This window comes from Salmo salar, chromosome ssa10 (genome assembly GCF_905237065.1).
Source record: "Salmo salar chromosome ssa10, Ssal_v3.1, whole genome shotgun sequence".
Lineage (NCBI taxonomy): Eukaryota > Metazoa > Chordata > Actinopteri > Salmoniformes > Salmonidae > Salmo > Salmo salar.
The window spans coordinates 37,160,122-37,175,702 of record NC_059451.1 but is presented as its reverse complement, the minus strand read 5'-3'; the positions used below and the strand labels follow the sequence as shown (position 1 = coordinate 37,175,702).

The 15,581-nt window shown below is 44.6% G+C and overlaps 1 protein-coding gene across 8 annotated transcripts in view; it reads right to left on the bottom strand.

Annotated features, from left to right (window-relative positions):
- LOC106560333 (KICSTOR complex protein SZT2) overlaps nt 1–15,581 on the bottom strand; it is a 186,744-nt gene that overhangs the window by 102,428 nt on the left and 68,735 nt on the right. For 7 of the 8 annotated variants that reach the window (XM_014123152.2, XM_014123144.2, XM_014123146.2 and 4 more), the window contains exons 37-47: nt 15,091–15,517; nt 11,281–11,355; nt 10,982–11,120; nt 10,654–10,771; nt 7,260–7,380; nt 5,984–6,136; nt 5,086–5,188; nt 4,763–4,877; nt 4,367–4,454; nt 434–639; nt 33–197 (exon numbers count right to left, since the gene is read on the bottom strand). In XM_014123152.2, the coding sequence (XP_013978627.2) occupies nt 33–197; nt 434–639; nt 4,367–4,454; nt 4,763–4,877; nt 5,086–5,188; nt 5,984–6,136; nt 7,260–7,380; nt 10,654–10,771; nt 10,982–11,120; nt 11,281–11,355; nt 15,091–15,517 (1,710 nt within the window). The remainder of the gene's footprint in view (nt 1–32; nt 198–433; nt 640–4,366; nt 4,455–4,762; nt 4,878–5,085; nt 5,189–5,983; nt 6,137–7,259; nt 7,381–10,653; nt 10,772–10,981; nt 11,121–11,280; nt 11,356–15,090; nt 15,518–15,581) is intronic. The other variant, XM_014123149.2, reaches the window with a different exon arrangement.

Below are 15,581 nucleotides of genomic sequence, written 5' to 3'. Positions count from 1 at the left end.
GTGTAGTGTAGTATACTAGTGGTGTAGCCTACCTTGAAGTGGTGTTCTACGTAGCCGTCTGTGTACTTGGGGATGTGGAGGAAGATGAGCAGGTTCTGCCTGAGGTAGTGGGCCACAGCAGGGGTCCAGGGCATGAAGCACTGCGGTAGTGTAAACTCCATCACCTCAGTGGCTGGAGAGCCTGACGGCTGGATAAACTGAGGGGAGAACATCAACACGTAATCAACCTACACATCAATGTCTCTCCAATTCCAACTAAATACTGAGTAATGCTATGTTGTCTTTCCACGAGAGATTCAGAACCACATCTCATGAGTACTAGTCAACTCTACTTCTGGGGGTGGAAGAAGCTAGATTTGAACTAGCCCCTCCCCACTACAGAATGACCCAAACTTAATTCATCAAAGTGGCGCTAACGCATCAAATAATTTACCTCCACGTCAGCGGGGGTGAGTTTGCAGTTCCTGCCCAGCATGATGGTGATGATGTCCAGGGTGGTCTCATCCAGACGTTTCCTCAGAACCTTCACCAGCTCATCTGTGATCTCTGGGCCTGTGTTGCAGACCAGGCAGACCATGGCTCTTTCCCAATTGCCCCCTCCAAAAAATGGATCCTCTCCTGACCTCTTCTCCTTCATTGCTATGACCAGAAAAAAACTGACCAGGTGAAAGTCAGTCTAATGGTGAGCGTCCACCATACCGTTTTCACCTGTCAAGTCTTTTTCCCATCAGTGCAGATGATTGGGAGGAGACGAGGAGAGGACAGATTTTAAAGCAATTGAAATAGAGCCATGTCACCCTGGGGAAGTAGAGGGCCTCATTGTCAAAATCCCAAAGTATCCCTTTAAATACGTATTTTTGACTTCCCTTAGTGTTGACAGAGGATACCTCAGTGGTGTCTAGGGTTGCAAAGGGTCGGAAATTTCCCGGAAATTTTCCATGGGAAGTTAAGCCCGGGATTTTGGACATTTTGCAAAATTCGTCAAAAACGTCAGCTTATAACAGTGAACCTTTTTTGTGGGATATACATAAGGCAATTCTAGGTCTTGTGGCATATTTTAGTTAAACTATCCCCAATTCAATGGAATTGAAACTCTCTGCATGCACAGTGCACTCTTCCATCACATGTACAGCTGATTCTCAAGCTCTTGCACACTAATGAGATGCTACTGAGCCCACACTACTACACTGTCTGAGCCAAGGACTACATCCTTTCTGGTAAGTTTTGATTACAATACAGGGTGGGGTGAATATATTTTATATGACATACATGATGTTTTGTTAACTAGTAAATAGTAGCCTACAGCAAAGTGTGTTTAAATCATTTCTAACTTGTTAACAATTTCTGCTAGTTAGTTCTTGCTACCATGTGGGTTTTAGCTTGCTTGAGCCTGCTAACTGAGGAGTGTTAATTCACTTGTTTCAATACATATATTTCATTTTAAAACATTTATCTTACAAATGAGTTGTTAAATCTAACTGCTTAACTATTTATCTGTACATGGAATTGTACGTTGTTTTTTTACTCATTTTTTCTAATCTTTACAGGAAAATGCCACGGGCACTATCTGATGTGTGGAGTCATTTCACTGCAGCTAATGTAGAAGGAAAAGCTGTGTACATTTGCAAATACTGTGCCAAATCATATGTGAAGAATGCAACAAAGATGCAGAATCATCTGGCCAAGTGCATAAAGTTCCCTCAGCGCTCACAACAAGCAACCTGTGACAAAAGTCCCTCTACTTCTATTCGAGGTGAAAATGATGAATCAGACAAGTTTTTTTGACTCAATGGAGGAACGTAGTCAGAGAAATGCTGATGAATGTCTTGCTCAAGCTGTGTATGCAACTGGTTCACCTCTGATGCTCACAGGCAATGTGTATTGGAAGAGATATCTGAATGTTCTTCGCCCAGCATACACCCCTCCAACCAGACATGCTTTATCTACTAATTTGCTGGATGAGGAGTTCAACAGAGTTCAAGTGAAGGTCAAGCAAATCATAGAGAAGGCAGACTGTATTGCAATCATCTCTGGTGGGTGGTTGAATGTTAGTGGGCAAGGAATAATTAACTACATCATCTCCACCCCTCAACCAGTATTCTACAAGAGCACAGACACAAGGGACAACAGGCACACCGGTCTCTGCATTGCAGATGAGCTGAAGGCAATCATCAATAACCTTGGACCACAGAAGGTATTTGCACTGGTGACAGAATGCTACGAACATGAAGGCTGCTTGGTTTAAAGTGGAGGAGTCCTACACTGGCTGTGCTGCTCATGCATTGAATCTGCTCCTCAAGGACATCATGGCACTGAAAACAATGGATACACTCTTCAAGAGCGCCAAGGAAATGGTTAGGTATGTGAAGGGTCATCAAGTTATAGCAGCAATCTACCTCACCAAGCAAAGTGAGAAGAATAAGAGCGAGCACCACATTGAAGCTGCCCAGCAACACCCGTTGGGGTGGTGTTGTCATCATGTTTGACAGTCTCCTGGAGGGGAAGGAGTCTCTCCAAGAAATGGCCATATCACAGTCTGGCGATATGGACAGCCCCATCAAGAAGATCTTCCTGGATGATGTATTTTGGGAGAGAGTGGTAAGCAGCCTGAAACTCCTGAAACCTATAGCAGTAGCCATTGCACGGATTGAGGGAGACAATGCCATCCTGTCTGATGTTCAGACTCTGCTTGCAGATGTAAGAGAAGAAATCCGTACTGCCCTGCCCACTTCACTGTTTTCACTGTTGCTCCAAGCAGAGAAAACTGCAGTTCTGAAATACATCAGAAAGTGTGAAGACTTCTGCTTGAAGCCCATACACGCCGCAGCGTACACGTTGGATCCAGAGTATGTTGGCAAGAGCATCCTGTCTGGTGCAGTGATCAACAAGGCCTATGGTGTCATCACTACCGTGTCTCGCCACCTTGGCCTGGATGAGGGCACGGTTCTTGGCAGTTTGGCAAAGTACACTTCCAAGCAAGGGCTTTGGGATGGAGATGCAATATGGCAGTCGTGCCAACATATCTCATCAGCCACCTGGTAGAAGGGACTTTGTGGATCTGAGGCTATTTCTCCTGTTGCCTCCATCATCCTCCAAATCCCACCAACATCAGCCTCCTGAGAGCACAACTGGTCCTTGTTTGGGAACACACACACCTAAGCACCCAACAGCCTGATCAATACAAGGGTTGAACAATTATTGGCCATCCGGGCAAATTTGAGGCTTTTTGAGCCTGACAACGAGCCATCCTCAACAAGGTTGGAAAGTGACAGTGAAGATGAGGCCTCAGAGTCTGATGTTCAAGAGGTAGACATTGAGGAGGTCCAGGGAGAAGACATGGACGCCTGAGAGGAAGACAACCAAAGCTTTAGTTTCTAGGCTATCATTTTACAGATGTATGTTGAAAATGTTTTTGGGAGATTCGATGGAAATTATTTTGTTGTTCAGTGAAATCATCCCATGTGAAGAGTCAACTCTTTTAATTAAAGTTTAATTCGTAACTAAATAGTTACAAAAAAAATTATATTGAAAGGATTTAATAATTTGCAATTATGTCTACTCATGATAAGGTAAAAGGTTAATGTTTCTGTATTCATATGACATGGTAAATAAATCCAATGCAAAAAACATCTACATTTAAATGGTATTAATATTAATTTGCATACATTTCCTTTAATTCCCATATATTCCCACCTCTGAATATTCCCCAAAATGTGCAACCCTAGTGGTGTCTCTCTCTCTCTCTGACATATTTATGCAAATCAATGCTCAGTGAGGTGTTTTGAGCCTTAGAAACAAACATTGAATTGAAACACATACACACACTTCAAGAAAACTTAATCCCTCTGTAAACAAAGGAATTCATAAATAAAGAAGTTGAGCTGTATGAACAGTTGTGGTGGAGAGAAAAAAAAACTTGGGAAGATTTTAATAAGTCACTCTTGTTGTTGAAGCTCAGAAGGACTTTCGGAGAGAAACAGCTGACATAGATGAAGCCTGGGCAGAGCTAAATGGAGCAAGATCAACAGTGCCATCTAGAAGGCTGTCAGAGGAACTGCAGCACAGCGTACAGGATGTTCACAGTATTTGACACCCACAATGAATCAGCGATTTCATCTGTTACTCTTAAGTTTGCCATGAGGACAGTAGTGTGGGCACATTTATCTCAGAGTGGGAATGCACTGAGAGGTGACACAGAGGTGCACAGAGGTTTCTTAGTCCTAACTTCAGTTTTTAACTGCAGGCTCAGCCCATCTCTCATTATGCTACCTCTGCTCACAATCCATACACTGCAGAATTCTGTCCCAATGTTCCCCAATCCCCATGAGCCCCTCTCTTCCCCTTGCTCTTCAAATCCCTATCTTACCAGCACTTCCCACTCCATGCACCAGCAACAGGATGTGTTTGTCCACCTGTCCCACTGGACGGGCACCTTCCAGAGATGACCAGGAGCCCTGCAGATGGATGGAGTAAAACACATACACACACACGCACAGAAAGACACACATGTCAGACCACTGCAGATATTTGACATTACAACCCAAAATCATCTCTAACCCAAGGGCAGGTTACCACAGTTCTGGGAACAGCAGATAAATCATGTAAATCTCAGTGCCACAGTTGCCTGCACTTCAATAGAGAAATTAACGATGAGCTTGCTACTGTACTATGGGATCCGCCGAGTATACAGCCCTAATGGTTCTTCAGGGCCACAGTTGCTTGTTGAGCAATAGAGAAGCCCTCTGTAAGTGTGCTACTGTACCGTGAACTCAGAGGAGAGGGGCTCCTGGCTCCGGGCGAGACCGACACAGCGAGACATGAGCTGTAGGCTGCCATCCTGGTCAGAGTACTTCCCTGTTTGAGATGTCTCACAAAGTCTGGGAAGAACAGAGATCATGGGAATATGTTGGGGGTGAGGGAACTTTAAGATGCATAATCAAGAACTAGCAGGATCAACTCAATTCCTTCAACAAGTCTCTGGGTGTAGGGTTGGATGCAGCAGAGAGAAGTGCCTATGAAGATGTTGGACTGTTCTACAATGAGGAGAGGCAGTGGCGTAAGAATAAGGGGGGCACCAGGGCTAACCTGAGGTAGAAGACTGATTTGGTAGTGCGCTCCTGATAGACAAACATGCTCTTCCTGTTGACCACACACAAGGCGTTGAGCACTGACCGCAGAGCCTGGATAGCTGGGATATGGAGAGGAGAAGTCTTTCAACACAAATAAAGATACTGAGCAAACCATCTCAATTATACTGACACTGATTGTATTGAATCCATCATATTAAAATGTTAAGTATTTTTTTTTTAAGTCCAATACAGCAGTTTTTATTTCAATATCAAATAATATCTGGGTAACCATTAAGATTTTTTTCTCAATTAAAAAAAATTGTCAAAAAGAAATACAAATATATTCTTAGCAAAAGCAATTTCTCAAGCAAAAATGTTGCTAGGACTGTCTGGGAGTGGCCTGAGTTAGGGGCCTAATGGGAGGGATATGTAACCTGAAAACTAGCTGTTATTTGAAGAGAGGAGGGCAAACTCTCTTTGTTATTGGTCTATTCATTTATATTGCCTGGTGATGTCACCAGGCAGTTCAAAACCCCCACCCATGCAAACAAACTGACATTTCAGGAGGCCTTTTCAAACAGCTCTTTCACTAAAAGGGCATTATCATAATTTTTACAATTTCACACTATTATTCCAACTTTCATAGTGTGGAAATATAAATAAAACACAGAAAAATCATGTTTTGACTGCACCGCTCCTTTAAGTAAAGGAAGTCATTCATTGTCCTATTCATCATCATCATCATTTGCACATAATTGTCAAAAGTTTGTTAATATTGGCATATTTAAAGTACAATTCAGGATCAAGATGTTAATGGTCATGAAGACATGAAGTCCTACTCTGTCAGTGGTCTTTATTTCTCTGCATGCTCAAACACATTCTTGTTCTGTATTTTGCCAGTGGCACTGACTCACCCCTGGACACACCCACGTTGGTTCCCATTTTGAGGCGAGGGTGGATGTGGATGACGGTGCTCCACACCACCTCACAGGCAAAGTGACCTGGGATGAACTGCATGGTGGCAGCAAGGTAGTCCCGCGGCTGGTAGTTCTCCTCAGCATTGTAATCTGTTGGTGGGTGGAGGGGGTGAAGAAGATGGGAGAGAGAGGGGGTGGGTGAGTGAGTGAGACAGAGAGCGAGACAGAAAAGAGAAAATAATGTTCAACCACAACTGCAGAGAGGAGATGCATTTCAGTGTGACGCCAGCCAGGAAAAGAAACAACACAATTTGCTATGGGAGCCTTTTCCCTTCCCCAGTAACATTATGTTATTGCACTGCAGTCACAAACAACAAGCCCTCTCTGATGTCTATCCCCTCTCCAGGATCCAATTCATTTACACACACTGGAGCAAAACAAACAGTGATATTAGGAAATTACAGTTGGTAATTCTGGCTTAACGGCTTCCATAAAATATAAAGTTAATCTCATGAGCGTTCCCACTGGTTCCCTCTCCAAGCATACTTCACTGGCCTGTCACTGATGCTCTTCCCTGTAACCTTGCATACATTAGAGAGAGAGAGAGTGTGTGTGTTTCCTTCTCCTTGGCCCTGTATTGAGTGTGCTCCATCATCACTGTGACAGTTGGGAGCTCACAGGGCCAAGAAAGTGCAATTCATTATTAACTTGTGTACTGTACAATGACAAACTCAGTGCCATCAAGGGCGTACATATGATGTACATTAAGTTTATGGTGTTTGCAAAAATGTATTGGAGAGCCCTTCTAAAGCAAGGATGGACAAACATTTTGGCTTGAAGATAAAATAATTCAGCAGAGGGCTGCACAGATTCATTTTCAGAACAAATTGTTAGTTAAAAGCAATTTGCGAGACAGAAAAATACAGTTATTTGAAAATATATAGGTTCATTATAATTTCTACATACTTTCAATCTAGTTTTAGACGTTCAATAGTGGCCTGAAGTGTTTTCTTTTACCCAAAACATATACTTTTTTTACTCAAACCTCCTGCGGGCCAGCCGTATGTTGCCTACCCCTGTCTTAAAGAAAGTTAGATCGAATTTGTTTACTTACCACAATTTGTTTTTTTGAGGGGGGGGAGACGACGACTATGTATGTGTGTGGTGGTGAGTGTTGACTAACTAACTGACTGTCAGAGCTGGCAAGTGTCTGTCTGTAGCATGTGTATAAGTGTGTGCAGATGATAGTGATCGTGAGTGTTGACTGACTAACCATCAGAGTTGGCGATTCTCTGTCTGTACAGGGACTCATTCTTCCAGATATCCTCTTCACTCTCTGCCACCAGAAGAGAGTTACACACGTGGCTGTCATTGAGGTCCTGGAGTAGCAGACGCTGTGGAGAAACAGAGTAAAGAAGAGGAGAAACCAGACAGAGGAGAGATGAGAAACCAGACAAAGGAGAGACCAGACAGGGGAGAGAGGAGAGACCAGACAGAGGAGAGAGGAGAGACCAGACAGAGGAGAGAGGAGAGACCAGACAGAGGAGAGAGGAGAGACCAGACAGAGAGACCAGACAGAGGAGAGACCAGACAGAGGAGAAGAGGAGAGACCAGACAGAGGAGAGAGGAGAGACCAGACAGAGGAGAGAGGAGAGACCAGACAGAGAGACCAGACAGAGGAGAGACCAGACAGAGGAGAGACCAGACAGGGGAGAGAGGAGAGACCAGACAGAGGAGAGAGGAGAGACCAGACAGAGAGACCAGACAGAGGAGAGAGGAGAGACCAGACAGAGGAGAGACCAGACAGAGGAGAGACCAGACAGAGGAGAGAAGGAGAGACCAGACAGGGGAGAGAGGAGAGACCAGACAGAGGAGAGAGGAGAGACCAGACAGAGGAGAGAGGAGAGACCAGACAGAGGAGAGAGGAGAGACCAGACAGAGGAGAGAGGAGAGACCAGACAGAGGAGAGAGGAGAGACCAGACAGAGGAGAGACCAGACAGAGGAGAGACCAGACAGAGGAGAGACCAGACAAAGGGAGTTCGTTCCTGTTCCAATATCCAGACTAGCATACTACTTAGAATGTAATTGCTTTGTTATAAGTGGTATGCTACCATGGATATTTGAATGTAGCCTTAGAGGTTGAACAGCACAAACTAGACAGAGAGAGGGGTGTTTTTACCCTTGTAGGATGGCCAGAATTAGGGTGACTAAATCAATGGAGGCCAAGAGGAGAAAAAAAAGTGTTCAAAAATCTGAAAAATTGCATCGCATCAGCTAGGTGGATTCTCTGCAAGAATTAAGGCTACATGGCTAGCTGACAGGCTCACTTTCCCGTTGAACTCGTCATTCTTCTTCTCGAATCCACAGGAAATAAAACAATATAGAGCAGAGGTAAGATGGATATCGATTTGAGACATGAAATGTTGTATTTTCATATTTTAGTATACACTTTTCATATTAAGTTGAAATATTTCTCACAAAAACAAACGTATCTCTGTGAAAGGTCAACGGAGCACTGAGCATATACCCAGCTTTTTATTTTCAAATCAGTTTTATTTAATTTAGCTTGTGTCATGCTAATTTAGCTTTTTGCGACCCACGGAATAACTTTGAAGACGATGACCACAAGATGTAAAATCCTCAAAAGATTTTACGAGAAACCTGCACCGCTATGTCAACTTGGTTCGGTGCTTAATATCAGATGCATTAGGTTATGAAATCCGATAATGATATGTTAGATAAAGACCCCACTGAACAATTCAGAACATGAAGAATCATATTTGTCTTGGTAAAATGTGTTTGATAACATAAGGAAGTAAAATCTCATCACCAAACGCATTTTCAACCAATCACCAGAATGGGTGAACACTCCATATACAGTTGAAGACTGAAGTTTACATACACCTTAGCCAAAGGTGACAATTAATCCTAGTAAAAATTCCCTGTCTTAGGTCAGCTAGGATCACCACTTTATTTTAAGAATGTGAAATGTCAGAATAATAGTAGAGAGAAACATTTCTTTCAGCTTTTACTTCTTTCATCACATTCCCAGTGGGTCAGAAGTTCACATACACCCAATTAGTATTTGGTAGCATTGCCTTTAAATTGTTTCACTTGGGTGAAACGTTTTGGGTAGCCTTCCACAAGCTTCCCACAATAAGTAGGGTGAATTCTGGCCCATTCCTCCTGACAGAGCTGGTGTAACTGAGTGAGGTTTGTAGGCCTCCTTGCTCGCTCACACTTTTTCAGTTCTGCTCACAAATTTCCGATAAGATTGGGGCTTTGTGATGGCCACTCCAATATCTTGACTTTGTTGTCCTTAAGCCATTTTGCCACAATTTTGGAAGTATGCTTGGGGTCATTGTCCATTTGGAAGACCCATTTGCGACCAAGCTTCAACTTCCTGACTGATGTCTTGAGATGTTGCTTCAATATATCCACATAATTTTCTCTCCTCATGATGCCATCTATTTTGTGAAGTGCACCAGGCCCTCTTGCAGAAAAGCACCCCACAACATGATGCTGCCACCCTCGTGCATCACGGTTGGGATGGTGTTCTTTGGCTTGCAAGCCCCCCCCCACCCTTTTCCTCCAAACATAACAATGGTCATTATTGACAAACAGTTATATTTTTGTTTCATCAGACCAGAGGACATTTCTCCAAAAAGTACGATCTTTGTCCCCATGTGCAGTTGCAAACTGTAGTCTGGCTTTTTTATGGTGGTTTTGGAGCAGTGGTTTCTTCCTTGCTGAGCGGACTTTCAGGTTATGTCGATATAGAACTCGTTTTACTGTGGATATAGATACTTTTGTACCGGTTTCCTCCAGCATCTTTACAATGTCTTCTGCTGTTGTTCTGGGATTGATATGCACTTTTCCCACCAAAGTACGTTCATCTCTAGGAGACAGAACGCGTCTTCTTCCTGAGCGGTATGACGGCTGTGTGGTCCCATGGGGTTTATACTTGCATACTACTGTTTGTACAGTGTAAGTCGCGCTGGATAAGAGCTTCTGCTAAATGACGTAAATGTAAATGTAATGAACGTGGTACCTTCAGGCGTTTGGAAATTGCTCCCAAGGATGAACCAGACTTGTGGAGGTCTACAATTGTTTTTCTGAGGTCTTGGCTGATTTCTTTTGATTTTCCCATGATGTCAAGCAAAGAGGCACTGAGTTTGAAGGTAGGCCTTGAAATACATCCACAGGTACACCTCCAATTGACTCAAATTATGTCAATTAGCCTATCAGAAGCTTCTAAAGCCATGACATCCCTTTCTGGAATTTTCCAAGCTGTTTAAAGGCACAGTCAACTTAGTATACGTAAACTTCTGACCCACTGGAATTGTGATACAGTGAATTATAAGTGAAATAATCTGTCTGTAAACAATTGTTGGAAAAATGACTTGTGTCATGCACAAAGTAGATGTCCTAACCGACTTGCCAATACAGTAGTTTGTTAACAAGAAATTTGTGGAGTGGTTGAAAAACGAGTTTTAATGACTCCAACCTAACTGCATGTAAACTTCCGACTTCAACTGTATAAGCATTGAAGTGTCAGAAATGTCTTAATGGGAGAGAGTATAACCTACCTATTTCGAACAATTGAAAATGTTTATTAAGGTCAAACAAACAGAGGATCGCAATCACACAAAGGAGTGTAACCTACCTGATTGACCATACGGCAGATCTCCCCAATCTTCCTCACCATCATCTGATGCAACTGTAAGTACTCTGGCACCTCCTCCTCCTCCCCTACGCCGTCCTCCTTCCCTTCGTTGAAGCTCCTGCAAACAATATTCCATGACGAATTTATATCTTACAGGTCTCTTTTGAGATTTTTATCTCAATTAGAATAACCTGTATAAATAAATTATGGAATCATTATGTAACAATTGTGTCATGTAAGATGGCACACTGAACATTCTAAATGACTGAAGGTGAGCAGCAGTTATGAGCTGCATCCATGTCCTCCCTAAGCCCCTGCCCTCTCTCACCTGGAGTGGGAGTACACCTCTACTTTGTCCTGGTGGATCTTAACGATGAGCCAGAAGTCAGGCACCAGGGGGGACTGGGACTCATGTTCTTCTATAGTGGGGCTCTCACACTCAGAGTCACTGCTGCCACCATCATAACCTAAAAATATACAGCTAAAAATGTCTTATTAGCTTTCATTAGCAGCATCATCATCATGATCGTCACCACCGTCGTTATCATCATCGTGATGAAGATCATGATCATCATTATCATCGTTATGAGCAACACTATCATAATCACTATAATGTCCATCTCTTACCCAGCATGTCAGAGTCCAGGCTGCCTTGACTGGAGACCACACTCTGTACTCTGCTGGGCCTCAGCTTGCCACTACCTGAGGAGGAGACAAGTTTTACACCACATTCACCTGAGGTAGCAGAGATTAACCTCCAGAAGCCCACTATGTTAGACTGTCAGAGACATGACTAAGACCCTCAGGGCTTTCTCCTCCTCCCTCCGCCTCTACACTGGCAGGCACTAGGAGTCTCCCCACCTCAATGTTGGAACATGTACTCTAGAGAGATGGGTCATCTCATGTAATATTCTGTCTGTTAGCTCTGAGCGGAGTGCTGCTGCCTGTTGATTTGGGAATGGCGGGAGAGGGAGAAAACAGCCTTAAGGGTGGAAACGGGGAAAAGCTGCCAGCTCAGTCAACAGACTTAAGAGACTTGTGCTGCTAGTACTGCCGAAGATTCACTCACTCACACTCTCCTCATTGGTGTGTCACTAGCTGTCACACAGCCAGCCTCGCAAGAGACAATCCACACAGACACACGCATACAGTACCTTTGGAAAGTATTCAGACCCCCTGACTTTTTCCACATTTTGTTACATTACAGCCTTATTCTAAAATTGATTAAATAGTTTATTTATTCTCATCCATCTACACACAATACCCCATAATGACAAAGCAAAAACAGGTTTTTAGAAATGTTTGCTCATTTATATATACTGCTCAAAAAAATAAAGGGAACACTTAAACAACACATCCTAGATCTGAATGAAAGAAATAATCTTATTAAATACTTTTTTCTTTACATAGTTGAATGTGCTGACAACAAAATCACACAAAAATAATCAATGGAAATCCAATTTATCAACCCATGGAGGTCTGGATTTGGAGTCGCACTCAAAATTAAAGTGGAAAACCACACTACAGGCTGATCCAACGTTGATGTAATGTCCTTAAAACAAGTCAAAATGAGGCTCAGTAGTGTGTGTGGCCTCCACGTGCCTGTATGACTTCCCTACAACGCCTGGGCATGCTCCTGATGAGGTGGCGGATGGTCTCCTGAGGGATCTCCTCCCAGACCTGGACTAAAGCATCCGCCAACTCCTGGACAGTCTGTGGTGCAACGTGGCGTTGGTGGATGGAGCGAGACATGTCGTCCCAGATGTGCTCAATTGGATTCAGGTCTGGGGAACGGGCGGGCCAGTCCATAGCATCAATGCCTTCCTCTTGCAGGAACTGCTGACACACTCCAGCCACATGAGGTCTAGCATTGTCTTGCATTAGGAGGAACCCATGGCCAACCGCACCAGCATATGGTCTCACAAGGGGTCTGAGGATCTCATCTTGGTACCTAATGGCAGTCAGGCTACCTCTGGCGAGCACATGGAGGGCTGTGCGGCCCCCCAAAGAAATGCCACCCCACACCATGACTGACCCACCGCCAAACCGGTCATGCTGGAGGATGTTGCAGGCAGCAGAACGTTCTCCACGGCGTCTCCAGACTCTGTCACGTCTGTCACGTGCTCAGTGTGAACCTGCTTTCATCTGTGAAGCGCACAGGGCGCCAGTGGCGAATTTGCCAATCTTGGTGTTCTCTGGCAAATGCCAAACGTCCTGCACGGTGTTGGGCTGTAAGCACAACCCCCACCTGTGGACGTCGGGCCCTCATACCACCCTCATGGAGTCTGTTTCTGACCGTTTGAGCAAACACATGCACATTTGTGGCCTGCTGGAGGTCATTTTGCAGGGCTCTGGCAGTGCTTCTCCTGCTCCTCCTTGCACAAAGGCGGAGGTAGCGGTCCTGCTGCTGGGTTGTTTCCCTCCTACGGCCTCCTCCACGTCTCCTGATGTACTGGCCTGTCTCCTGGTAGCGCCTCCATGCTCTGGACACTACGCTGACAGACACAGCAAACCTTCTTGCCACAGCTCGCATTGATGTGCCATCCTGGATGAGCTGCACTACCTGAGCCACTTGTGTGGGTTGTAGACTCCGTCTCATGCTACCACTAGAGTGAAAGCACCTCCAGCATTCAAAAGTCACCAAAACATCAGCCAGGAATCATAGGAACTGAGAAGTGGTCTGTGGTCCCCACCTGTAGAACCACTCCTTTATTGGGGGTGTCTTGCTAATTGCCTATAATTTCCACCTGTTGTCTATTCCATTTGCACAGCATGTGACATTTATTGTCAATCAGTGTTGCTTCCTAAGTGGACAGTTTGATTTCACAGAAGTGTGATTGACTTGGAGTTACATTGTGTTGTTTAAGTGTTCCCTTTATTTTTTTGAGCAGTGTATATATTTTTTTGAAATATCACATTTACTTAGTACTTTGTTGAAGCACCTTTGGCAGCGATTACAGCCTTGAGTCTTCTTCGGTATGACGCTACAAGCTTGGCAACACCTGCATTTGGGGAGTTTCTCCCATTCTTCTCTGCAGATGCTCTCAAGCTCTGGTCAGGTTGGATGGGGAGCGTTGCTGCACAGCTATTATCAGGTCTCTCCAGACATGTTCGATCTGGTTGAAGTCCGAGCTCTGGCTGGGCCACTCAAGGACATTCAGAGACTTGTCCCGAAGCCACTCCTCCATTGTCTTGGCTGTGTGCTTCGGGTCATTGTCCTGTTGGAAGGTGAACCTTTGCCACAGTCTGAGGTCCTGAGTGCTCTGGAGCAGGTTTTCATCAAGAATCTCGCTGTACTTTGCTCCATTCATATTTTCCTTGATCCTGACTAGTCTCCCAGTCCCTGCCGCTGAATAACATCCCCACAGCATGATGCTGCCACCACGATGCTTCATCGTAGGGATGGTGCCAGGTTTCCTCCAGACGTGACGCTTGGCATTGAAGCCAAAGAGTTTGATCTTGATTTCATCAGACCAGAGAATCTTGTTTCTCACGGTCTGAGAGTTTTAGGTCCCTTTTGGCAAACTCCAAGATGGTTATCATGTGCCATCGGGTTCTTGGTCACCTCCCTGACCAAGGCACTTATCTCCCGATTGCTCAGTTTGGCCGGGTGGCCAGCTCTAAAACAGTCTTGGTGGTTCCAAACTTCTTCCATTTAGGAATGATGGAGGCCACTGTGTTCTTGGGGACCTTCAATGCTGCAGACATTTTTTGGTACCTATCCCCAGATCTGTGCCTCAACACAATCCTCTCTCGGAGGTCTACAGACAGTTCCTTCGACCTCATGGCTTGGTTTTTGCTCTGACATGTGCTGTCAACTGTGGGACCTTATATAGACAGCTTGAAGCCTTCATGTCCAATCAATTGAATTTACCACAGGTGGACTCCAATCAAGTAGTAGAAACATCAAGGATGATCAATGGAAACAGGATGCACCTGAGCTCAATTTCCAGTATCATAGCAAAGGGTCTGAATACTTATGTAAATACGGTATTTATGTTTTCGCTTTGTCATTATGGGGTATTGTGTGTAGATTGATGAGGGAAAAAAAATATTTAATCCATTTTAAAATAAGGCTGTAACGTAAAAAAATAGGGAAAAGGGGAAGGGGTCTGAATACTTTCCGAATGCAGACAAAGAGCTGAAATAGTAATCTCTCCTCTGCTGGGAGATATGGCAGGTCACAGCATGGTTCCATAAAAAAACAGTATGGGCAAACATACAGGACTGTAGGAAGCTACCATGTGAATGGGTTCTGTCATTATACACCACAGGTTTGTATTAGGTTTCACAGCGTTGCAAAAACAGCGAGCCCCCTTGTTGCACTTTGTTTAAAAAATATATGAAAAACGGAATATTACCCAAGCAGTGTAGCTGTAACGTCTCATCACTTAAGGTCCTAGATGTTGTCTGGGTCTGGGGGACAGGGACACTCACTGTGGGTGGTGGACTGCACCGACTCGGCCAGGCTGACTGAGGATGGGGTCTTGGTGTTTTCTGAGGAGCGGTCGGTGCTGGTGCTGGGCTTGAGGTGATGGGTGCTGGGTTGGCCTTGATCCCCCGTGGCCGTAAAGGAGGAGCCTACAGAGCTCAGCTGAGGTCCTATCACCTCTCCTCCTCTGCCCACAAAACTCAGTCGGGGTCGGCCGGTGGAGACACCAACAGAACTCACCCGGGGTCCATCCCCCGCGGCTGTGGAGGTTGTACCGGCTGAGCTCAACCGAGGTCTGGGGCCCTCCTCTGAGTCATCCCGGGTGGGTTTGGCTGGAAGGTTGCAGGGGTCCTGGGCTAGGTCATTACCAGAATCACTAACATCCCCGACAGCAGGCTTCTCCTCTTCTCTCTGCACCTGGAGGGAAAAAATCTAACATATAAAATAATTAATTCAGTTCAAATTCATACACATTCATCCATACATTAATTCATAC